Here is a 25,433-nt window from a genome sequence, read left to right on the forward strand (position 1 = left end):
TTGTTTTTCCGTCTCTTGTACAGTTTGTGAATTTAGTGCAATATAAGAGCGAAAATTGTCATTCAGAATATAAGAATTTATTAGAATATTATTTTTGTTTTAAAATAATAAAACATAAAATATGCTAATGATGTCAACATTTTTCTGTGGACCACCAACATTTTCTCTTGAACCACTGGTTGGCAACTGTTGAGCTAGGTTACATGGTAGGTCACGTTAAAAAGGACATAAGTCCATCAATTTCAAGCACTAGGGATATAAACATATCCCAGATATAATACCATATAGACATAGTTGACCCAGAGGAAGGCAAAATAAAAAAAAAAAAAAACCTGGTGCAATTTGCAATTTTAACGGGAAAAAAATTATTTCCATGAGGCAATCGGATGTTCACTGGATCAGCAGTCACTGTTATCTTTACATTAAAGCCTTAATACAAAATTATATTCTGTGCTAGAAATCATCCAGCTTTTTCTTAAAGAAATCTATAGAACTTGCTGAAACTACTTCCTGAGGGAGCCGATTCCACATTTTCACAGACCTTACAGTGAAGAATCCCTTCCTTATCCGGAGCTTAAACTTCTTTTCCTCCAGACGCAAAGATCACTCTCTTGTGCTTTGTAATGATCTCAAAGTGAGTAATGGGGAAGAGAGTTCTCTACATAGACCATTTATATATATATATATATATATATATATATATATATAATGTAATGTAATTAATATTTAGGTAACAATCTGATTGGTTGTGATCACTGTATAAATAATAACTCCAGATATATTATTGAGTGCTGACATTTTCTGAATACGTGTAAAGAAATGCCAGCTTTTTTCCCTACCTGACTCTTACAAGTTAGATGATATGACAATAGGCCTTGGGACCGTTGGTGTTTTGGACCATTGCACACATCAAATAAAGATGAGTAATACCTTTTAATTAACTATACGTAAAAAAAACAACAAACAAAAACACCTTTATAGGTGGAATGGCATCAATCCCTCCATAATCCTATACCAGTTGGTCTTGCACCATCCCATCTTCCTTCTTCTTTCCAGCACAGCCTGGACACTGGGTATCTCCATCTTTTTTTTTCTTGGTTCTTCTTCCAACATCACCCAATTTCACACTACTCACTTTCACTTTTTTTTATTTTACATTGGAGGAAAGTCCCTTCTGAACATGACCAAAATTGGGCATGCACACAGGGAGCAGCTGCAGCCTCCTGTAGTTTTTCCATTCAGTCTTTACCACCACGGCAGCAAAGACAGGAGAGAAGGAGTATTAAAAAAATGGTTCTTAAGGGTATTAAAAAAATGTTTTGCATTTTTCTTGAACCCTTCCTGACATTTGTAGCCCCACAAATACTTCCACCTTGTTACATTTCTGGACCCCAATATAGGTAATTATTCAAACTAATGTAAAAGCTTATTTTAAAGCAGCTCCTAGGTGCATGATAATTCTAAAAGTCCTCCCAGAATAAAAACATTTCAAGGTTTATTAAGAAAAAGTGCCACAATGTGAATGACATGAAGTTTATTTGGACATAAATTTTATTTGACATAAAATTTTATGTCAAATCCACCAAAGTCTGTTTGGGGTTTCAAGGGGAGCCATACATCAACATGGTGCCAAATTAACCATCTCATTCTTTCTACCCTGCAAACAGCCTTGGGCGGTCTTTATTGACTGAGCACAGGCTGTGTGTGGGAGGAATCGATAGTAAGTGTTAATATGGTATGTTCCCATTACATGAGCCACCTGCAAAGTGTTAGACGGTGTCGGGGTCATGTAATGATTTTTAAAATCCTCTATCCATATCTGTAAATAATATTTAAAGACACAATCTAATCTTTCCTATATTACCCTGTCTATAGACATCTATAGACAACATAAAGCAGAATACATGATAGTACTGAGAACATTTTATAGATGAATAAACATGATGAATGTTACATGTGATGATTGCATGATACATGTGAAACTTTACCTGCAGCTTCAGTCTCAGGCATTCCATTGTTCTGATATGACTTGCTTTCCGAATCTGGAGAGGAAGCTGATGAGAAAGGTTTGCCTTCATCCACGCTAGGCTGAAAACAGTGCATGATACAGTTATTTTACCATTTTGAATTTATCTTAACCATACATTATCTTTCTGTTTTTCAAATTCAAAGAGAACCTGTCAGCGGTCTATTTATCCCAAACAAATATTGGCTGATAGGTTAAATGTGCAATGTATAATATGCATGCTTAAAGTCCTAAACTGCCGCTGGGTGGATATGTACAAGGGGGCACTCTTTGTGTCTGAAGGAAAAGAAGTTTAAGCTCAGGATAAGGAGGGATTCTTCACTGTAAGGTCTGTGAAAATGTGGAATTGGCTCCATCAGGAAGAAGTTTCAGCAACTATTATAGATTGCTTTAGGAAAAAGCTGGATGATTTCTAGAAGCACAGAATATAACTAGGGATTAACGCTTTAAAGTAAAGATAACAGAGACTGCTGATCCAGGGAACATCCGATTGTCTCATGGAATCAGGAATTTTTTTCCTCTGTTGAAGCAAATTGTACCAGGGGTTGTTTTGCCTTCCTCTGGATCAACTATGTCTTATAGGGTTTTGTATCTGGGATATGATTATTTCCCTAGTGATTGAACTTGATGGACTGTCTTTTTTCAACCTAACTGACTTAGGTTAAAAAGTGGGGTGAGAGATGGAGAAATTGGACCAGCACAGACGATCGTTAGACATTCCAATAATAGGAAAAGGCTATGATATGCATAGAGGAAAAGGGAAATGACTCTTCCGGAAACAATCAATATAAGATGGTAATTTCACAATAATTGGCCACTGATCGAGTTAAAATTTCTTTACCTGTAGAAGCAGTTCCCTGAGACGATGCAGCTGGGACTCTAATTGCTTGTTGTGGTCTTCCAAAATCTGCATACGTGTCTCAAGGCGGCTTTTGTGATGCCGTAGAATGCGTGCCTCGCTTAGCAATTCTTCGCTTTGTACATCACCACTGCCGCTGCCCCCTGAATCAGGAGATACCTCACCTAGCAGGGCTTGCTCTCCGGCTTCTGCATGTCGCCATTTCAATCTTTTTAGTTCTCCTTGCAGAATTCTGCATTGAAAAAATAACCACTTAAATTTAATTTTTTGCATACTGGAAGTCAGTGATGGAATGATTATATATTAAAGGTAAACATCAACGATAAGCAGTACCTCCCTAATGTCCAAGATGGTGGTTTCAGTTTTTGGGTGCCCTGCTTGCCCTCCCCTTACACTAGCTGTGGCTAGTATCAAGGACATACTTAACCTAGCTTCCCTTAGGGCAAGAACTTACACCCTAGGTGCATTTTTCACATACTTTCATTGTCACTTGGGATGGGGAAAGGATCTAGAGAGTGTAATCAAACATTTTTTTTTAGTTGATCAATCTGTATTGTTTAACTTCAGTAGAGAAAAGTAAGGTACACGACCTGTCTGTGTTGTATTGAGAGGTGTGCACTGACAACCCTGGCCCGTTCTCTAACTTTGCCTCTGTCTTCTTTTTTGATATCTTGCCACCCCTCCAGCTTTTGAACCTGGCCTGCCATACATCTGCTTTCTGCTTACATTCCTGCTCCCAACTTGAGTTTGCCCGTAATATCCATTGAAGATCTTCATTGGCTGCCTGCTGACCTCAACTCTTGTTCTTCAGACATGGTTCCAATACCTTACATTAATGCCGCACATCTACTGGTTGTACAAGTTTATGTCACTGTAAGAAACACATCTTCAGCATTTAAAGGCCGCCTTTCACACTATTGAAAGGAACTATGACTAGCAGGTATTTTGTGTAGATTTATAGCCATGCCTCTAACTGTGACCACCATGTTTCATATGTTTCATATTCACAAGTTCATGAGTAAGAAAAAAAACAATAATTGAATATATTGATGCTATAAAGATACATCTGCTTAGTGGGTACCTGTTTTCATGCTCCAGCTGGGCAATGACCTTTTCCAGCTCTCCTTCCTCTTCCTTTGGATCTATCGATCCCATACACTGTGAAGTACTGCAGGGGTCACGGTCTGTTATTGGACTGGAATGGCGTAGTATATATTGGTCTTCATCACTAGAAAAAAAAAAAACCTCATAAGACTCTTTTTTTTGGCTCTGAACTAATAGAAATTGCCCTAATCCAGATTAGGTAAATAGTAGTATATTGTTAAAATTTAATAGATATGGATATTTTTTAAATTGGTGAGTTCTGGTGTTTGCAGTGAAGGATACTGTCATTTTAGATAGATGTGGGGTTCTGGTAAGTTTGAGGGAGATCCTTCTCTGCTCCAGAATGACTTTGCCCCTCTGTACAAAGCAGATTCACAGAACCCTTCCCTCAACCCTACTGAACACTTTTGGGATGATCTGGAATACAAATGCGAGCCCTGGCTTCTAACCTACAACCTGTAACTAATCTCACAAATGCTCTTTTTGGCTACATTCCCACGACATTTCATCAGATATCCTCCAAAATTCTGTTGAAAGCCTTAGCAAAATTGTTGAGGCTATTTTAGCTGAAGAGTTTCATGGTTTTGGAATTAAATGTCCAACATGCCTAATTAGGTTCAATGGAAAAATATTCTAGCATTTTTTACCACATCATCTTTCCAAAAATAGGAATGGTCAATTCTGATACTATTGTCAAGTTATATGAAACTACTAAAATTAAGCCAAACTTAAGCTACATGAGTATTGTATTTCAAGGGTACCTGCTGGTAGGACAGGTAGATCTATGGAAAGCTGGATTAACTAATGTAGGTTGGATCCCCGATGGGTATGCAGTTTAATCTGAAGTTTGATCAACTCACCATATCCAATCCACCAGTGCCAGACTAATATTAAAGTCTAGATACAGTTTATAGTTTGTTTTGAAGGTAAGGTAATATGTTTTGGGATAGCTCTATCATCCTTTATCAGGTCCTGGAAAACCAGGAAAGATCAGGATTCCTGAACTAGATATTTTAGGTTGATGAAAAGTTCAGAAGCCACATCTGAACCCTTGTTTTTCTTTTAGAAATTATTTAGAATACACTTCTTCTGACCCACCATTGTCATTCTTCTTTAATAGGATTCTATCATACACTGATAAAGTAGCTGGATATACATAAAATAGTAAATATTTTATGTCAAAGAGATAAAAACAAAAACTCACATGCTGTCATCAGGCGAAAGACTATCAGTAAAGAAGGAACCGCTTTGATTTTCCATTTCGGCAAGCCTGCAATTAAAAGCAAAGACGATGTTCCTGACTCTAACTGGGATAAGGTATCAATTATTGGAAATTGTGTTGCTTGTCGTCATTTGATGGTTAGAAAGACCTTGTTTCCTCTAGAAAAAGCATGAAACACCACAGACAATACTGGTGACTAGCAATCAGGCTTTTACCTGGCTTTTTTGGTCCTTTAACTCATTAGGTAAATTGCATTCTCTTAATCTATATATGCCTTGTGGGTCCATTGGCAGAAAAATTTCCATAGGAACTTTGAGTTAAAATGTTAAAAAATATATCCAGGGAAAATTGTAAATGAAGAAGCTCCCTATTATAGCAATACAAGATATCTTTCCCTGTCCTTGGTCAAGAATGCTTTTGGATCATTTAGGTGTTTTTATTTTAGCACACAAAACCCTATCTGTACTAAGCATTTATCAGGATGGAACACACTTTGTCTCCATGGCGGAGGCAGCATATGGAAGCTTCACCTTGTCTCCATGATTAAGACCTAATTGGGTAAAATTAAATTGTCAAGTGAAGAGGTCCTAGGAAGGGCTGCTTCTTGCTGAAATAAATTTATTTTACTTTTGAAGCATACTATATAAGTACTGCTTGAACTTTGTGAATGGACAAGCCCCTTACTCAACCCATGGAACTGACCAAGCATGGATTGGTACCAAAACATCTCTTCCTCTTGCAATGTTTTCATTGCAATCTGTGTGCCCTCTGGGCAGATTCCCCCTCTTCCAATTATCACTAGGACTTAGAGTGATGGAAAATCTAAAAATTTAAAGTTGTTGCAAGAACCAAAATAGAGCAAAAAATTTCCAATAGTGACATTAGAATTTTGGTGAGTTTCTCTAAAGTGGAGGCCACATTATGACTATATCATGCTTGCTGTACTTCTCTTGCTTTGCATATTTCTGATTCTCAAATGTATTCATACATCTAAAATGGAGAAGTCATTGATAAGCTGTACTCTCCAAAGTCAAAGATCTTATAGGATCTTCTTATTAAAAAGTGGAGGTCACTTTATGACTTTGTCATGTTTGCTGTATATCTTTTGATTTGCATATCTTGGATTCTCAAATGTATTCATACGTCTAAAATGGTGAATAAGTTAAAATCTCCCCTAGATTTTTATGTGCACAAAGAACACATGCTCCAAATCCTACAATAGGTATAGAAGTATTATTTGAGAAATGAATACAGACCTGCTGGCAAAGTGTTCTATCCTTGAATGTGTATCAGCATGTGGAAGCATTGGAGAGGACAATGACCTGAGATGAATGAATACAAGAATTATTAAACAAATCAGACATCTTTAGTAAAGTACATTTCATGCAGATTGCCTTGTCTGTCTCAATAGCCTTTTTTGTCTTCTTATCCCCATGATATGGTCTTTCATGGTAGAGAGAACAGCCTGTGCGCTAAAAGTGCACCATTGTGTGCCAAGGTGTCACAGTAATTGGTGGCCATGATAACGGATGTGCTTTGCTGATTTACATTTGGCCTTCTCTGGTTCTTCCTTATTCCCCATATCAAGTGCATTTGACGCTATGTTTTAGTCCAAGTGACCTCATTGCTATGGCCTCTTTTTGTAATGCAGGCAGATGATGGTTGGCCGGAGGAGTTGGTAGGGTATTGCATAAAATTTCTATAAAACATTACAACACCCTACCACGTTTTAGGAGCCCCCAACCCTGATGCATTTAAAGACTTATGGTGAGATGAGCTTTATATTTAAGTTTTCCTGCCAGGTAACGTGGACCTGGGAATGGAGGCCTCACCCAAACTTCTACAATTTCTCTGGGTTTCAGGATTCAGAACCAAAGCCCGACGAAACCTAACATTGAACAAGGCAAATTATGATAGCAATCAGGCTAATAAGTGAACACCAGTGTTTAGAAGCAAATGATGGGCAAATTATCCATGTCATGGGGCATATGTGCTTGCACACAGCTCTTTATTCCCTTTCTTGTCACCTCTAGATCTAACAGGAGGGTCAGTCAAATAGGACCATATACACCATAAATAATATTATAATTTAATAATGTAAACCATATTAGATACTAGATTATATTTCCAATTTTTTGCATGAATTGCATCTGTCTATATGATGGGATGAGATTTCACAGACACTTTTATTTGGGATGAGGGATATGCCTTTGTAAATGCTGAGCTTATTAGGATAAAAATAAAATTCCCCAAGAAGTCTTAAGTCTGTATGATTAGATGGCCTAATAATGGCTTGTACTTATAAATTACATGAACAAATACAATTGCCTTGAGAATTTGCCCTGATCAGTTTTGGCCTAAAATAGGCTTAATGAAAGGTTTTCCCCACATTACCGTAAAGCCCGAAACCCCTTACCATGAGTAGGTGACACAATACCATCTACCATCCTTTCTCACAATATATAAATCAAAATCTCCTTACGTGTCAGTTTCACTAACTTCAGCCTCGAGCATCGATTGCACAGGAAGGTAACCTCGTAGTGGATGGCGACTAAAATATTGACGTGTCCTAAATTTATTTTTGAGAGTGGTAGCAAAATCCCTCATTTTTTCTCCAGAGGTGGTCTGCAAAAAAGGATATTCTGTTATAATAACAAATGGTAAGAGAGCACAGAGTAACTCCAATTATGGATCAACTTCATATTGTGAACAGCAAGGGTTCACTGCCCTTGGCCCTTCACAATATTATTAATAATCAATATATATCTAAACTGAGCTAGCTATTTACGATCCAGGGAGATTTTTTTTAGAAGTTGTGGTCAGTAAAAAAAGCACAAATTTCAGGGGTCCCCAAAGTTTTCCTTATTGGTGTTTCAAGTAAAATATATTGCTGTAAGTTGTAAAAAATAGAATACTCTATTGCTTTTTACTGCTTGGCCAGTAAAAAATCCCCAAGCCTGTGGAGGCATTTATAATATCTGTGGTGCCTGTGGGAGCTTTGTTATGATCTGGGGTGCATGTAGAGCAGTGTTTTGATCTGGGTCTTCCGTGCGTACAATGTTATGATCTAGGGTGCCTGTGGAGGCAGTGTTATGATCTGGGGTGCCTGTGGGGGCGGTGTTATGATCTAGGGTGCCTGTGGAGGCAGTGTTAGGCAGTGTTATGATCTGGGGTGCCTGTGGGGGCGGGGTTATGATTTGGGGTGCCTGTGGGGGCAGTGTTATGATCTGGGGTGCCAGTGGAGGCAGTGTTATGATCTGGGTGCCTGTGGAGGCAGTGTTATGATCTGGGGTGCCTGTGGGGGCAGTGTTATGATCTGGGGTGCCTGTGGGGGCAGTGTTATGATCTGGGGTGCCTGTGGGGGCAGTGTTATGATTTGGGGTGCCTGTGGGGAAGTGTTATGATCTAGGGTGCCTGTGGGGGCAGTTCTATGATATAGGGTGTCTATAGAAGCAGTGATCTGGGGTGCCTGTGGGGTTAGTTATATGATCTGGGGTGTCTGTGAGTACAGTGTGTGATCTGGGGTACTAGCAGGGGCAGTATCATGATCTGGGGTATCTGCGGGGGCAGTGTTATGATCTGGGGTGCCTGCTGCAGCAGTGGTATGTTATGGGGTGCCTGCGGGGGCAGTGTTAGGATCTGAGGGTTGCTTCAGTTGGTCTCATTTAGGTTTATCAATGGTATGTGCCTGAGGAATGAGGTCAGCTGACTCCCTGAATTTATGGAATGAAGGGTTTAAAGGTTTTGGTTATGGGGCAATGCTCAGGGTCCTGCCTTCACTACTTAATGAGCTATTGTCCTGGGGCAAACATACATCCATTGATGTCCACTATGGAACCTACACCAATAAAATCAAGTCATCAGTAGCAACGTATTAGGTGTTCCTATATGTCTATTTAAAGGTTTCTGTAAAATAATTACTGTTGTGTAATATTCCATGATTGGATAATGAAGTTTGCTTCCTTTGCTTGCTTGTCCTGTCAGGAAACAGGTCTGGCAGATATCTACTCCAAATTGTTTCAGGCTGCGGTACCTAAAAAAAAAATCAGTACATTACAAACAAATATGTGTTTTGTAAGTCATTTAGGATACAGAACATTACAATTCTGAACATAAATGGTCAGTAAATTGATATTTACAAGTTGGTTGCATTGAATTAGACAAATATAATAAAGGTATGATTTTTATGATTCAATTAGAAAAGGTATCATCTGCATTATAAGAAAGTAAGCTCTGTGGGGTTGGTTTGCATGATTTCTAAAATATAGGTTATCTTGTACCCATATCTGCTGTAAAGTCCAGTCTGGAATGATATTTATTCATTTCATGCAGTATATTGTTTTTAATATATGAGCATTTGTTCAGAGATTGGACGGTATTTCCATGTTTTAGTAGGTCTGTAGCTGTTGTAGTTGCCCAGTGTATTTCTGCAAAATGAGTGTCTTGTCACAGCAACCAGTTTATTTATTTCACATTCACTAAGGTGCTTTGTCTGATAAAGGCTCCAGGGAACTGTTAGTCTGCCATACAGTTGGCTTTTATGAAAAAGTTGGTGTTGAGGATCCTAGAGCTGGCCAAGGAAGAGTTAGGAGGTAACCTTGGCCACCCGGTCCATGTCTGGGTCTTCACCTGGATCTAGAGAACCCAGGTGCTCAATTTAGTGAATCAGCAGCAGACTGCTGGGAGCTCAGTGGCTTTCCAAAGCTTGGAAGGAAAGGAGATCCAGAGACACCCAACTAAAAATAAGCTGTCAAGTTTTGTTTATGCAAAATTACTCTTGTGTTTCAGTATTAATAATTGATGGAGTTCCCAAAGAGGTAGTTAGTGGCCCAGCTGGGCTAATGTTTGCCTTGTCATGTTTTTAGCTTAGGTTAAGTGGCAACTTTGTGCTATAATCAAGAATCCAGGCAGGTGCCTGAACTATTTTTGCCTCATTGAACTGCTGCAAGCCTTTTGCTACAAGCAATCCCATATCAAGCTTACAGCACATAGGGCAGAGAAATGTTTTGTGTTGTGTGTTTGCCAATTGGTGACAGTCATACCCAGATAAAGTCACCTTCCTGATGAAAGTATCCTAGAATAGATAGTTGAATATGGAGATAGCTAGTGAACCTTTAACAACCAACTGGCTAATGTATTGGGTGGTGGGGAAGATGGAACCATAGTGCACAGGAGCATGGTCATGCTAAAATCGGACCTTCCCAAAATGTAACTACATGGCTAGAAGAGCACAATTATCCATTAATGCCTCTTTATCTCTGTGTGCTTTACCATTAACAGTACCCATCACTGGAAACACTCAAACCCACCCATTTGGAGTGGTATCAGCATACCTTGGCCACATAGTACACTTCTTGTGTTCAATGTTAATTTTGCATAATCTAACATCTTGAAGTAGGATGTAGGACGTAGTGCTCAACTGGCTTTAAAGTTTTGCGAACACGGACAATTTAACCCAAGGTATTTTTTTGCATAATTACAAGTTGACCTTGTAATAGAATATTAAATAACTCACTTTTGTTTTTTTAAGACTTTTTTTTTGTCTTCAAGTTAGCTTACTCACCTGAAACCCTTTATAGGACACTGTTTGCAGACTGAACATTTTGTTTGGTGTTTAACTGTCTCAGCCAATGTCACACGATGTAAAACTGGAAGCCATACCAATGACTGGGGCTCCAAACTTCCCCATTCAAGGAACTGAGACAACTCCAGTACGGTTGCACCACTGGTCTATCCAAAAAACCGTAGAAAACAAAAAAATATATATTTTTCTTTAGTAGATATTGTGTATGTAGAATAAAAAACATCATGTTAAGTGAGTAGTCATCACAACACATTGAACATTTGCCACGATAATGATTCTGTTACAATGGAAACATCACCGGAGAGCATCCCTCCGTCATCTCAACAAACGGAGTGCGACCCATCTCTCTCTTTCCATATCTCCATATTTCTCCATTACCAAGACAACAGAAAATATCCCTCTACTGCCAAGGCTTAGAAGCTGACCTCTCCATCACCATGACAATTGTGTGACAATTGATTCCTCCATTGCCAGTGCCCACACCATTCACACTCTTTACACCTACATGTTGCAAATCTTTCCTGACAATGATTGCTAGCTATTTTTAGAGGTCTCTTTTAGTGCTTCTCCCAAGTCTTCCTCCACTGTCCTCAAAACACAAAAATCAAAGATAAAAATGCTAATTCCCTGATTTTGTAGACCAGAGTTTCTCAATCTTTTAACATAGGGGAACCCTTAAAGTAACTTTGGGATCTTTAAGGAATGTTTTCTATAATTCCTATATTTACAGCTCACAGTTTATTAGTGTGGTGGCCTGTGGGAAGAATTTCTCCTAAGCTGGGTACACACGTGCAATAATTGTTGTTGGAAAGGATCTTTCACGATCCTTTCCAAGACTAAGGACTGCACTATGCATGAACGAGTGCTATACATACAGCACCGTTCTGCTCAATGGAGAGGGGAGGGGGAGAACAATGAAGCAGCACCCCGCTGTGCTTTCTCCCCCTTCACTTCCATTACAATTGTTCATTGTCCATCGTCCCGTGGATGCGCCAGGACGGTTGTTCGGACGATGGATGACGGGCGCTGTACACACACCAGATTCTCGTCCAGAGACGATTATCGGACGAGAAGCATTGCAAGTGTGTACGTAGCCTTAAACTACCAGTCATTGGGAAGAATGTCAGCCTTACAGAAAGCCAAAAGGTTAATTGGTGTTATTGGTAACTCACCTGAGAAGAACAAATTGCTCATTGCTCAAGAAACCCCTAGCAATTCCTGGAGGAACCCTAGAGTTCAACAGAACCCTGGTTGATAAACAATGGTTTAGACATATACAACTCAAATTGAACAAATCATTTTGTTCTAGTTGCATGAAAATTTAGAGCTTTCCTTTTTACTAACTAAAGCCCGGACGAAGGTCTGCAACAGGGCCTCCAAAATGAGTTGGCTTGCATGTTTGGATATTATATTGAAATTAATTTTACTCTTGACTTTGAATCCCAATGGGTTGGTGCATCAAAAGCTTTTTTGAAACACATACAAAGTGTAGGTATATTGATTAAAGCTCTCCTTCCTATCTGCTCTGCAGCTCTATGCTGCTCTAGTCCAAGACTCTTCATCATTCTCTCTTATCATCTGTACACAATGAAATCACAAACCTTTCTATGCAAAGTCATTAATTAGATTATTATTATACAGTATTTATATAGTGCCATCACATTACGCAGCACTGTACAGAGTCCATAGTTGTGTCACTAGCTGTCCCTCAAAGGAGCTCACAATCTAATGTCCCTACTATAGTCATATGTCATTAATGTAGTCTAGGTCAATTTAGGGGGAGCCAATGAACCTAACTGCATGTTTTTGGGATGTGGGAGGAAACCGGAGTACCCGGAGGAAACCCACGCAGACGCGGGGAGAACCTGCAAACTCCATGCAGACAGTGTCCTGACTGGGATTTGAACCTAGGACCTAGCGCTGCAAAGGCCAGAGTGCTAACCCCTGAGCCACCGTGCTGCCCCAATTAGATCAATCTTTCTTTACTTCTTGCAGCCCAAACCCCTTTGATCAGCTAATGCCTTGCCCTCATGTCTATTGTACCTATTTCCAGTTAGCACAACTACCGGTATCACTTTATTCCCTCCTGAGGTTGTATGGTCGGCTGTCCTTCTCTGCCCACTTCATCTACTTTGCCCAACTTTAACCCCTTGGTCAACAAGTTTAGGACAAGGGAAGGGGGCACAGGGAAACTGAACTGTTTGTGAAAATGCAGTTATCCTTAAATGGAGACTAATCTGTTTTAGGAGCGAACACTATATACGGCATAGCACTCCACAGTGTCTCCATGACAACTGAGGCCTAATCAGTGTGTGTTCATCTCAGAAAGAAGCTTGCTGTCAGTAAAATAAACCTGAATAACACAATTGGGGTTAAATTTCATGCAGGATGTCAGCTTTCAAGGGTATTGCTCAGTCGTATCGTAAATATGTTTTTCTACTGTTAATTTATAAACAGCTGTGTGTCTTGAAAATTGGAAAAAATTCTCTCACCAAGAGCAACAACTTGAAAAACTAATGTGACGGCTTGTTAGATACTATAAAAACAACTGTCTGTTCACAGCTTGGCACACAGTTTTTGTTTCTTGCTTTCTCTGTTGCTAAAATCTAAAATATATTTGTTGTTTCTGCAGAATATAAACAAATATCTAAAATGCAAGTAGAGAAAACATTGGATGTATTGCTGATTCATTTTTGGAGCAATCTTTACATATAATGTTTTTTCATTTTATATATTTTAGGCATCTTAGTTACATGTAAAAGTCTCTAAAGTCATCCAAAAACCCCAAGATTACTGATGGCTGCTGCCATCTTGGAAGTGAGATCAGTAGCCCTAGCAGATTCAAGATGCCACTAAAGTAACACCCTAAAGAAGTAATTTCAATTAGCGTTTTGTAGACCCTAGGATTCCTCTAGATTTTGCTAGGGGTTGACCTTCCAATGAATGGTACCTCCACTGATTTAAGGCAAATGCTACATGGCAGAGCCAGTTGCTTTATGAGCAATAATTGTAAAGGTGGTTCACTGACCAATACTCTTAAGGGACATTATTTTCATCACCTACCCTTATTTTTCCTAATGATTCTCAGTGAATTGATTTTAGCAGGGTTTCCCCAAGTTGTACTTACAAAAATAAAAAGCAAAGCTATGTGATATATATTGTAGTCATACATACATAAGAGACAGTGGCTAGTAAACCATACAATCATGTAAAAGGTTGCAAAAAGGGAAATCAAAGAAAAAGGTCCACCCATTACATCGGGGTTGGTGACCACAATACTATACATATTATCCCCTGATATATCAACATATTAGAAAGAGGGACCTTTTTCTTCCCCTTCCCTCCCTTTCCCTCTTCTCTAATATGTTGATATATCAGGAGATTACATGTATAGTATTGTGATCACCAACGCCCATGTAATGAATGGGGGGTGGACCTTTTTACTTTTATTTCCCTGCATGGAACCCTCTACATGATTCTACGATTTACTTAGCACTTACTAAACTGTACCTTTCAAAGAGGAAAATCTCAAAGTAGTACAAAAGAAAGGGGTTAGTGCTGGGCAATTGACCCTTGCTGAAGTCATAGGTCAAACGCAAATTACAATAAATGTAAACATTGGGGATGATTTACTAAGAAAGTGTAGGTTGCTTTAATAATTTTCACTTAGCTCTGTGGATACGGTTAAAATTCACTTTGTGAAGGATATCCAATCCCCTGCAAGATAGACTGAAGGATGCATTATATAGCCATAAGCTTGTGGACACTTTATGGTCATCACCCCTATATGACATTGCTGGGCATCTTGTTCAAAAATCATGGGCACTAATCTACTTTATGGCTATAAAAACCTTTGTTGTTCTAGGAGGGATTATAGTAGTGGAAAACCTTCCTAGAAGAATGGAGGCTGGTATTGCTGCAAAGGGGGATCACTTCCATGGTTTTGGAATGGGATATCTAACAATCGAAGAAGGTATAAAGGTCATCAGTTCACAGATTTCACACCATATAGTGCAGGGCTTCTGAACCTTTTTAAAATGGGGGAACCTCTACTTCAGGTCTTCAGGGAACCCCTGCTACAATTACTATATCCGTAGCTCACAGTGTATTAGTGTGGTGGTCAGTGAGAACAATGCCTCTTAGTTGCTGGCATTTGGGAAGAATGCGGCCCTAAAGATAGCCAAAAAGATCATTGGTGTCACTTAACCTGACTTGAGAGTCACAAACTGCTCATTGCTCAATGAACCTCTAGCAACTTCTGGCGGAACCCCAGAGTACCACTGAACCCTGGTTGAGAAACACTGATATAGCGTTTATGGAAATAGAATTTATGCATTGTTCTTACAAATCGGAAACAGCTCCTAACGCTGGGTTCAACATTACTTCCCCCAAATGCTGCCACTTCTCCAAGCTGTCTCGGTATCTGGATTGCTTCATTCAAAAGAAGGCCTAGTTGCTTTTGGTCACATGTTCCATCAGATTTTGCTACCTGTGAAAATAAATCTAAAACAAAATTACTTGTTTAAAAGTTGTCAAAATTTAAACACTGCAACTCTCACAATCACATTTTATGGCACTAGGACTGTTAAATGTGGGTAGAAACACAGACACCAAAACCACAGGGACACTCCACCAAATGAGTTCTGGTGATTCGAGTGAAGGAAACTTCACTTTCCTATTGCTACAATATACAACAACATTAAAGGTATTTATGGTTCTAAACTGTGTCAATAGTTTGGTAGAAAGATCTTATGTGTTCAGGGATAACTTTACCCCTGTGTACAAAGCCACCTCCATGAGTTTGGTGTGGAGGAACCTGAGTGGCCTACACAGCTCCCTTACCATAACCCAATTGAAAATTCCAATTTTGGCTTATGAAGCACATGTTTTTACACACACACTACAAAATCCTAAGAAAATCTTTTCTAGAAGAGTGAAGGCTAAACTGGAGGGGATGACAGCTTGATTTTAATTCCTGTGTTTTTGGGACATCTAAAAAGCTCATATAGATTTTCATATTTCAGTTCTCATATTTTGGAATTATCTTGTATTTATATAGTGCCGAAATATTACTCACAAAGCCCATTGTCATATCACTAGCTTTTCCTCAAAGTGGCTCACAATTTAATGCCCCTACCTTAGTCACATGTCATTAATATAGTCTAAAGCCAATCAACTTAACCACATGTTTTTGGAATATGGGAGGAAACTGGAGTACCTGGGAGAAACCCATTAAACTCCCTGGAGACCTGGCTGAGATTTGGACCTGGGACCTAGTGCTGCAAAAGCCAAAGTACTAACCTCTGAGCCACAGTGCTATTCTTAAATGTCTATTTATTAAATGTTTACTCTTACTGTCAATTACTTACATTCCAGTTTTCCTTTGACATCGCTGTTACAAAGACAGACTATTCCGGCTTTGAAGGAAAGAGCCCTGATTCTTCCATTGCGAGCACTATGGAGACAGAAAGAAAGGGGAGAAAATGTATTATTACATTTTTTGATGTTGGTATTTTAAAAGGTTTGACATATAATTCAGGAATAGTTTTGTTTTGGATTTTTTCAAAGTCTTCATCCCTTTATATTCATTGGAATACACCATTACGGGACCTTCCCTGGCACCTCTTCCTGGAGTTAATCACTTGTGATCAAGCACCACAGTCTTGTTACAATCCCTAATTGTCTATTTAAACCTAAATGCCATTCTTATTATACAATGGTCTTCCAGAGTAACTTCCACTCTCCTTAAATGAATTCTAATAGGGTAATTACCCTTACTGTTTGTATGTGTTGTTCATAATAGATAGAATTAAATGCCTACCATGCATATCTAACCCTATGTTGCCATCTTCTACTCAACGACTTGTTGTTGGATGCTGTTCTGCACCATCTTGGTCCTAGATTCACTGTCACCTTCCTGCACCATTGTGCAACATTTAAAATGTGTCTGTGAGTGCCTATCCTAAGTCCCCTTGGAAATCAATGTCAGGAGGCTTCAGGACAATCATTCAATGTCACCTTGGCCGACCAGGATTACATCATTCTTGCCTTGGCAGGGAACATGTCATTCTGTAACAGGGAGTGATAGTGAGTAAGCCTATTATATAGGAAAAAAAGGAATGCTAGGGAGCAGCTAAGCTCTGACACTGCTGTTTGCCCCATTAGGAAAGGTCAAGCATTTGGGAATCAAGAGGACAATAAACGCTTCTGCAGGTACTTTAAGGATATATTAAGAGTTGTTATACTTGTCACCCCATGAATACTTATTTTAACTCATACCCATCAAAGACATTTAGTAACCAGTTGAGAGCCAAGTCCACACATAAAGGAACATTGACTAGCAGTCCACGTTCTTCTTCTAATCGTTCATATAGAGAGCTCAGGCAGCGAATGACGTCAAGTACATCAAGGTTGCGATCCAAAGACTGTAAGGTGTCACAGCCAAATATCTGAGAGACTAGGGGCAAGGTGACCAAGTCCACTAAGGAAGAAGAACAAAAAGAAGAAAGGGAGAAGGATTCAGATAGCAGAAAATGTGGATTACATGGTTATGTTAAGAGAATAATAAAAAGCAATCAAATGTAATATTTAATAAATGAAATACCATTGGTGGCAAAGTAGTTTATTAAATGAAAAAGTTGCAAATGAAATTTAAGGGATTCATTAGTGAGGATGCCAGTATATACCAGGTATCCCGGCATTCCCTAGGGTTCCCTGACTGAATGTTATGTCATCTCAGCCTGGCCAGTCAAGCTGGCCAAGATCTGACACCCAGAAGAGGACTGGGTGCAGAAGGCGATGCCCATGATGGAGTGAAGACTAAAAAAATTTGCATTTAGGCAGGTATGCCTATTTTATTGCAGAAGGGACACCACCTGGTAGCAATTTTTTGGGGGTTATTTTGGATTCTCTGGTTCCATTAGTCTAGTTCCAAGTTGGTGGTATTCAGGCTTTGCAACAATAGTGTCCCAGGTTCAAATATAGCCAGGTTCATATATAGCTAGATATGGATACAGGTCTCCAAGATTTTGGGTTTCCTCCCCAGATTCCCAAAACTTGGTGGTAACATTTTTGGTTTTAAAAGGAGCCAATCAAGTGTGCTGATAGGAAAAAAAAATGATAGCAATGCATGAGAGACAGCAATGCATGGGAGACAGCAGTCAATGCAGTCTCCTTCACTGCCCAATCATAGACTATGAGGGCTACACATGGGGATAAACCTATGTGGACTACTTAGCTGTAGCAGAATATATATATATATATACAAAAATGCCTTTTTATGTAGCTTTTATTACAAGGAACAAACCACTAAAATAGATGGATGTAAAAAAATATCAATGTCTAGTCTTTTAAAGTACCAAAAACTTACATCTTAAAGCCTTTTGCACTCGGCGCAATTTCATTGCCGTTCGGTATGCAGAGAACTTTATGTTGTTTAGATCACCTGAAAAAGTCAAAGAAGATAAAGGTCCACTTTGAATCCATTGGCTTGTTGTACCATAGTAGTTTAAAATACACACATTCTTTGACTGTGATTTTGACCATTCATATAAATTAAAATGTACAGTGGACTCAGTGAAACACAGTGAAATACAGAAACCAGACATGAATTGTTATTCTTCAAGGATTATAAACTCATTTTGGACAAGATCACCTTCTGCCCTCCTAATCCATTCGATGGAGCAGGTTGTGGTCAGATCCTCTGTACCCTCACTTGCAATGCAGGATTGCTGGTCCTGCATTGTAAGGGATTATGTCAATGTTTGTGTCCCCAGCCAAGAAGAGACCAGTTACACATCAAGGAACTTGTGGAAATGAGGGAATAAAGTACATAAAAGAGATAGACACCCTATAGATACCCTAGGCAAAAGCATTTAATCCTTGCCGTCTAACTGCAAAGGTAATTTGCTATATTATCTGGAGTTAGGATATAACCCAATCCCGATTACAATATGAAAATTAGTTGTTTAGTAGCATTAGTAGTTATATGAATTTTCAATAGAAACATTTATAAATAGACCCCAAAATTCTTACCCAGTGCCTGGTACAGCTCTGTCATTTTTGGGTGATCCCAGCATGTTGTCTGTGCTTGGTGACTAGACAAGAAGGATATAAAAATAACGTGTAATTGAGACAAAATGGATCAGTTTTGCTTTAATAAATCAATAAGGAAATATTATGACCATGATAGTCTATCTTCTGCAGTTGGGGAGGTTTATTAAATCAGGATCATAGTCTTAAACTCCAATCTACACTAATTCCACCCCCCGTTTCCTTGCCACTTCCCAGACCTGGTCAATGGCAGGGAGATATCTGTAACCTCAACCACAGCCCTTGTCCCTAATCCCTAAACTGTCTAAATTTACATCCCCAAATGCCCAATTCCAACTTAAAATTTATCTCCTAACAACCACCAACTGTCACACAACTCTCCGCCATTCTTCACAATATCTATAACTATTCCTCAGTCTATTAAAAAACAAAACAAATTGGCTTCTACTTTAAAGCAAAGTGGGTAACAGTCAAGGAAAGACCGTAAGGAAGAAGAAATGCCATTCCTGGTTACTCACTTGATGTAATATGGCACCTTGTTGGGGGATATTGCTCTTTCCCAAGGAACCTGTACTGATGCTAAAATAGAGATAAACAGAAAGCTTTATTAAATGATAATATTATGTGTTTTCATTTTCTTTTTATTAATCTAGAGTAACTATTTAATCTGTCTTTAAATTAAATTTCTCCTGAACTTGTCTATCAAATATCTTTGTAAATTTGAACATTTCCTGGTTTCTGTAGCTTACCAGATCAACATAAAGGATTGGTTGCAGGACAGATTTACAGTTTTAAAGTTTTTAGAGAGTGGAGATTGGAGAACATACACTATCATTGGAAAACTAGGATGATCAAGCAAACCTGGACTGGATTTCTTTTAAAATTGTTTTCTATTAGTTGGCAAATGTTTTCAGCCCTGGACCAGATCTATTCTGGATTACTGGACTGCTCAGGCTCTCCCATGATAATCTATCCTCTTCAGTATTGAAGGGCTTTAATAAATTGGGTTGATGGACACCTGACCACCATATCTATAAAAGCATGTTGGATATCCTAATTTATAGAACACTTTTGTTAATATATCTGTACATACATATAGAGATAAAGGTATTATAAATGAAGGGTTTGTGTCACTGAGGGCTACAAAGATTGTTGTCTGGTCACTATGGGGTTATTGTGGATCCTTGAAAATTATTGAAAAAATTGAGGAAATGTTTCCTTCTCATTAGACATAAACCCTTTTCATATGGAAACAAAGAGGTTTTGCTTCACATTCAATCTGGAACAAGCTTATAATAGAGAAAGAGGCCTAAATTTTTTTTTTATTTAAGAAAAAATCCTATGCCTTTTTTTCTATTTGTAGCCTTCTAAGTTAAATTTCAATGGTAACCTTTTTGCACAGGCTAACAATAATAACAATATTCTTTTATGAAAATCCAACCATTCAAGTCCATGCCTTGGAGTAGCAAGGAAAAGTACAGCTGAGGGGGAGTGCTGGAAATGCCAGACGTGGCCAATGCCGAGCTAAATCTTATGAGTGGCCCCCCGCTGGAACTCCCTCTTAATTGAAATAGCCTCGCTAATAAAAGACGTTACTTGCATCTATAAAGCAGTCCAATGCGGGGCCACGCATAGGCACAGAGCCCGCTGGTCTATAGACACGAGTGATGCTGGGAATTGTAGTAGTGGTGCTATTTCAATGCAGTGGTGGGCCAGCTGCAGTTCATATTTGGGATTCCTTTGGGGGCCAAAAAAAGGACGCTGGGGGCCAGATTTGGCCCCTGGGCCAGAGTTTGACCCCCCTGTTCTATAAACTGGTCATGGGGTGTTAATGAACATGCACTAATAACTGGTCATCAAGAGTTTGATTTTCTTACTAGAAAGGCTTTCCACGGGGTTTTGGAGTGTGGAAAGCCTTAGAAATGTTCCCATTCAGCCTTGAGTGGACAGGTAACTGATTTTACAAGTGCTAGCCCACCATAGGTTTTATAGGCATGAGATTAGGGTTATGTATAGGCCTTTGAAATTCCTTCACACAAAATCATCAAAGCATGTCTTAGTGGAGGTGTCTTTGTACATGGGAGGCACAGTCATGCTGGAACAGTAGAGATACTTTCCCAAATCATAAGGCTGGAAGTTCTGAACTGACCTTGTATGATGTAGTTTTAACAGTATTCCTAATTAGAAACACTTGAGCTTAAATGTTTAGAGCATTTTTTCTCAATTTTTTAACATAGAAAAACCCTTGAAAAAACTTTCATACCTTTTGGGAACCCCAGCTATATTTACAACATCCACAGCTCACATTACATTAGTGTGGTGGTCATTGGGATGAATGGCTCTTAAATTGCTTGTCAGTGAGAAGAATGTCACCCTTACAGATAGCCAAAAGTACCACAGGTGTCAATTAAATTGACCTGAGATGCAAAAATTGTGCATTACTTAAGGAACCCCTGGGAACTTCTAGAGGAACCATAGGGTTCCACTAAACCCTGGTGGAGAAACACTGATTTAGAGGGTTGGCCACATATCTTTCGCTATTTAGGTAGTTATGATTTTTAGATGTCTGCACACTTTTGGTCATATAGTGTATGAAAATCAAACACAAACCCCTCTTCCTCCTGTGCTCCTGAAATAATAAATGCTGTATACTTACCTCCATAGCACAGTGCCAACCTGGTCTGGTGCCTACCTTCATTCTGCATGGCAGAGTACAGGGTGGGGGTTCATGCCTGTATGGGAATGTGAAACTGCACCAGAGCAAGTGGAGATTGCCATGATCTCAATGCAAAAAATGTACATAAAACCAACAATCCCACATGTGATCCCAACACCTCTTAGTTTATACCACTGAACATCCAGTATGAATATAAAAGTTACCATAATGTAGCCATGTCTTGTAATAAACTGTATATAAAACCCATCTATGTAACAAACTTGCACTACAAAAAATGTTCCAATTCTGCCAATGCATGATGTGGAGGAGGGGACATTTTTGCATGCCGAGTGGTGAGGAATATTAGATTGGCTTGTATTATGTGCTTTGGAAGGGCTCATCACACTGTCATCTGTAGGATTGTTTTGTTATTAATATTGTGGCTGTAATTGTTCTGTAAATGTTCAGCAATTATGCTGTTATATATTGAATCACTTCTATAATCACATGCTCTGTATAGACATTTGATGAGCCTTTTGTGTTGTATTAGATGGTAATTGCTTTGTACATGAATGGGGTTTTGGGCTTGAAGGTGTTGACAGCTTAGAATAGATTAGCTGTTGCTTGGATGCTAGACTGGGTAAAGCAGAGGAGAGGAGAATGTTGGGTGCATTTTGGGTAGGCTGGTAGGTGCATGTGAATGTTTGTGTAAAACATAACATTTAGTGCATACTAGGGTGTGTTGGCATTCAATTAGTTGCTTTAATGCAATGCAATTATTTAATAAGCCCTTGAATCTCATACATGTAAATCTTCAATGGGAGATCTAAGTCCACACGCCAGATAAGAGTTGCCTGAGACAAACAGTTGTGCACATCTGACATGTGTAAAGCGGCCCCACAAAGCCATTCTTGACCAATTGGGAATTACCATATAGGACAACACAGTAAGGCACTGCTTGCTCGTACTCCTCCCTCTATTGAACTAAACAGTGCTGTGTGTACTGAGCTAAGAGGTCATTTCTAGCAACAATCATCTGACATCCATTGGACATCTGTATGAAGCTTAAGTGTCAGTAATTTCAGAGTGAGATTAGGTGATGGCACCACTGTGCTTCTCATTGTTCTCCTTGCTGGAGGTTCTGACCTAAGGAAGCAAAGCCCTGCTTCTACCAGGATGTTCACCTAGAGACATCATAAAGAACGAGACTTATAATGGGGTAATTATCAACTGCATGGCGACAACAGGCAATATGAGGGACTAGTAATTTGCTCTTTGCTGGCTTTGGACACAATTTGGTTCCTCTTTGGAAATCTTTTTTGCATGTTCTGTTCTTTGTGAGAGATCACTTCAAATTCATCAACAGGCAATTGGTCAACTGTATATCAAGACCGATCACTTTGTTGTGCCCTCTGTTGACTCTTGATATGCAATCAAGGGAGTGTATGAAAATCACTGCAACTGGACAGATATACAAAAAAGGCAAACCCTAATCATAATGAAATAATGCTTTACCCGCTCTGCATTTATTCTTTGAAACATGATGAGAATTATTCTTTATGTAATTCACTGTTAAAGAACGGAGGAACTCACATGACAAGAAATGCTGAGACTCAGGTCCAAAGTCACGGTGAGCATCCTGCAGCTGCCGCAAGCGTTCTGCCACAGAAGTCTGCAAAGAGAGAAAAATGTTTCTTATTATTGGATTTCCTTTTAAAAATTTTACATATATATGGAAGAGGCTAGGGTGTCCGCCTAAGCATGGAAGGGGGAGATACAAGATCAGGTACCCTGCACAAGAAGAGTTAGCAGCAGTTACTGGTCTCAGGAAGCTCCTGCACCAAGGCAAAGTGTCATGCATGGTGGATTACTGGACAGATATAGAAAAACTACAAAAATCATTCCAAGATTTAAATTGGAATATACATGCCCTTTGTATTAGACTATATTTGCTTTTATTCAGCTTTAATGAGTCTATATGGTACAGTCAACATGTTTCAAAATATAAGGCCTTGTAGCCTCCCTGTGGCAAGTTGAGTTGGTTTGGGCATAGCATATGAAGTCACCTTTGAAGGCTTCCCCTGTAGATGTATAATATCAACTAAGAAGAATGAACCAGAACAATCTTAAAGCACAATGATGGAATTACTTGCGAAAACCTCCAGGTATCCTCCAAGAAAGGAATAATATGTTCAGGAAAAAAACGTCTGAGGTATCCTACTCACCATGACTAGGGATTAAATAATGACAAATAATGATGATGACACTCTTGTACAGATAGTTGATTTCATTGAAAATGAAATGAATGATTCCACATTTTTTCCTTCACCTGATTGATTACATATTCACTTTGTTGAATGTTGGTGGAATGAAATTAAAAACCCTTAGCTGAGAGAAATATGAAGGCTGCCATTACTGCATAGATATGAAATGATCCCCATATGAGAGTTATTTTTTATTTATTGGACTGTTTTTGCACTTTTGCTTACAAAAACAAAAACAAAAAAATGCATTGGTATTTTCAATCTGAAATGTGAACAGGTGGGTTAGATTTTTCTTTTTTGCTTTTTCTAAGCAGAAAGCTAGTGTTTCAAATTGTTGAAATATTAGACACATTTAAAAAGCACAGTAGTGAGCTTAATCACCTCTTCTTCCTTTGATTCGGCACTCTAAAGCCAGCAATGTCCTTTAAAGAATGTAAGAACAAATGCTGGAAAGAAGAGAGCCTGGTTACATGACCATGTGACTTTAACTGAAGGTAGTACATATTATCAAAAACGTCACACTATATGTAGCACCATAAACCTACACATTTGGGGTGTCATGCACTCTCTTTATCAGAGTTCATCGGGAACATATTTATTGAGTGCTTGGGGCTTTTCTTTCAATGCCATTATTTTGGAGAAATTTGTTAAATCGTTTACAATTTTCAATCTGAGAAAGAATGCCAGGGGCATTCTGTAATATTTTGGGCAGAGGACACTGCCAGATTACCCATTGCTCTAAACAAAGCTTATTGGGTTGTTGATTGCATGATTCTGTCACCTTCCCCAAAGCTTTTGCTACAATGCTAGCAGACCCATGCTAGCAGGCCGGATGGGACATCTGGCTTTGGTCCCTTGTTGGCCTGTTGACTTGAAGTCAATGTGCTGCCAATTCCACCCATTGCAACACTTTTTCCATAAATCCAAGGTGTCTATCACTACTAAGTGTTGTGCATTCAGAACTGATAATATTGTGGACTATCTGTGAAAAATGAAGGACAAGGGGGTGTGTCCGGTGGATGGCGGCATAGGACGTGTCTCCCCTGAGCTCTCTGCCACTCTGAGGAACCCACCGCTTTCTTCAGCACATTATTGCCTTATTTGTACCTCCGGATAGGTCCCAAAGGAAGGGGGACCCAGAAAAATAAACCGGCCTGCTTCCCTGTTTTCCCCCAGCGCCCGCTTTGTGAGGGACCAAGCCACAAAGCCTCAGCCTCTAGTAAATCCTGCAGCCGCTACTGAAGCAATAGGAGTGTGGACGCATGGCAAGCTGACCAGCAGATCCTCTACAGTTACAGCTGTTACTGGGGATATATTAGAGGTTCATCTTCATACGGCCAGCATTCCCAGCTCTCCAACCTGGAGCCCCACTACCCCTGCTTCTATGGAAAAGACATCTCTCTCCATGAATTCTTCTGTAATAGGTGAGGATGACTGGGACTGGAGGGTTCATCTTGGGGCCTTACCCACTAGACATGATTTAGAACAAAGTATTGGCAGGTTGGAAGCGAGCTGTAAATAAGAGTTCCAGGCTATGCAGCGCTCTATACAGCAAGTTACAGCTACCATGCTTACGTTGCAAAATGCCTATTCTGACCTTGCTACTCACATGGCAACCCACAGTACCATGCTAGAAAGACATGAAGCTCAACCTAATATGTTATTT

The 25,433-nt window shown here is 39.3% G+C and overlaps 1 protein-coding gene across 1 annotated transcript in view; it reads right to left on the reverse strand.

Annotated features, from left to right (window-relative positions):
* Window positions 1-25,433, reverse strand: part of DRP2 (dystrophin related protein 2) — a 55,474-nt gene that overhangs the window by 5,997 nt on the left and 24,044 nt on the right. Inside the window, exons 7-21 of the mRNA XM_072431562.1 lie at window positions 23,097-23,175; window positions 19,366-19,426; window positions 18,830-18,891; window positions 18,165-18,239; window positions 17,075-17,276; window positions 16,165-16,250; window positions 15,141-15,298; window positions 10,775-10,941; window positions 9,133-9,244; window positions 7,694-7,836; window positions 6,468-6,533; window positions 5,194-5,259; window positions 3,967-4,113; window positions 2,868-3,117; window positions 1,989-2,088 (exon numbers count right to left, since the gene is read on the reverse strand). Of these exons, the coding sequence (XP_072287663.1) occupies window positions 1,989-2,088; window positions 2,868-3,117; window positions 3,967-4,113; window positions 5,194-5,259; window positions 6,468-6,533; window positions 7,694-7,836; window positions 9,133-9,244; window positions 10,775-10,941; window positions 15,141-15,298; window positions 16,165-16,250; window positions 17,075-17,276; window positions 18,165-18,239; window positions 18,830-18,891; window positions 19,366-19,426; window positions 23,097-23,175 (1,774 nt within the window). The remainder of the gene's footprint in view (window positions 1-1,988; window positions 2,089-2,867; window positions 3,118-3,966; window positions 4,114-5,193; window positions 5,260-6,467; window positions 6,534-7,693; window positions 7,837-9,132; window positions 9,245-10,774; window positions 10,942-15,140; window positions 15,299-16,164; window positions 16,251-17,074; window positions 17,277-18,164; window positions 18,240-18,829; window positions 18,892-19,365; window positions 19,427-23,096; window positions 23,176-25,433) is intronic.

The sequence above is a fragment of the Pyxicephalus adspersus genome, chromosome Z, assembly GCF_032062135.1.
Source record: "Pyxicephalus adspersus chromosome Z, UCB_Pads_2.0, whole genome shotgun sequence".
Lineage (NCBI taxonomy): Eukaryota > Metazoa > Chordata > Amphibia > Anura > Pyxicephalidae > Pyxicephalus > Pyxicephalus adspersus.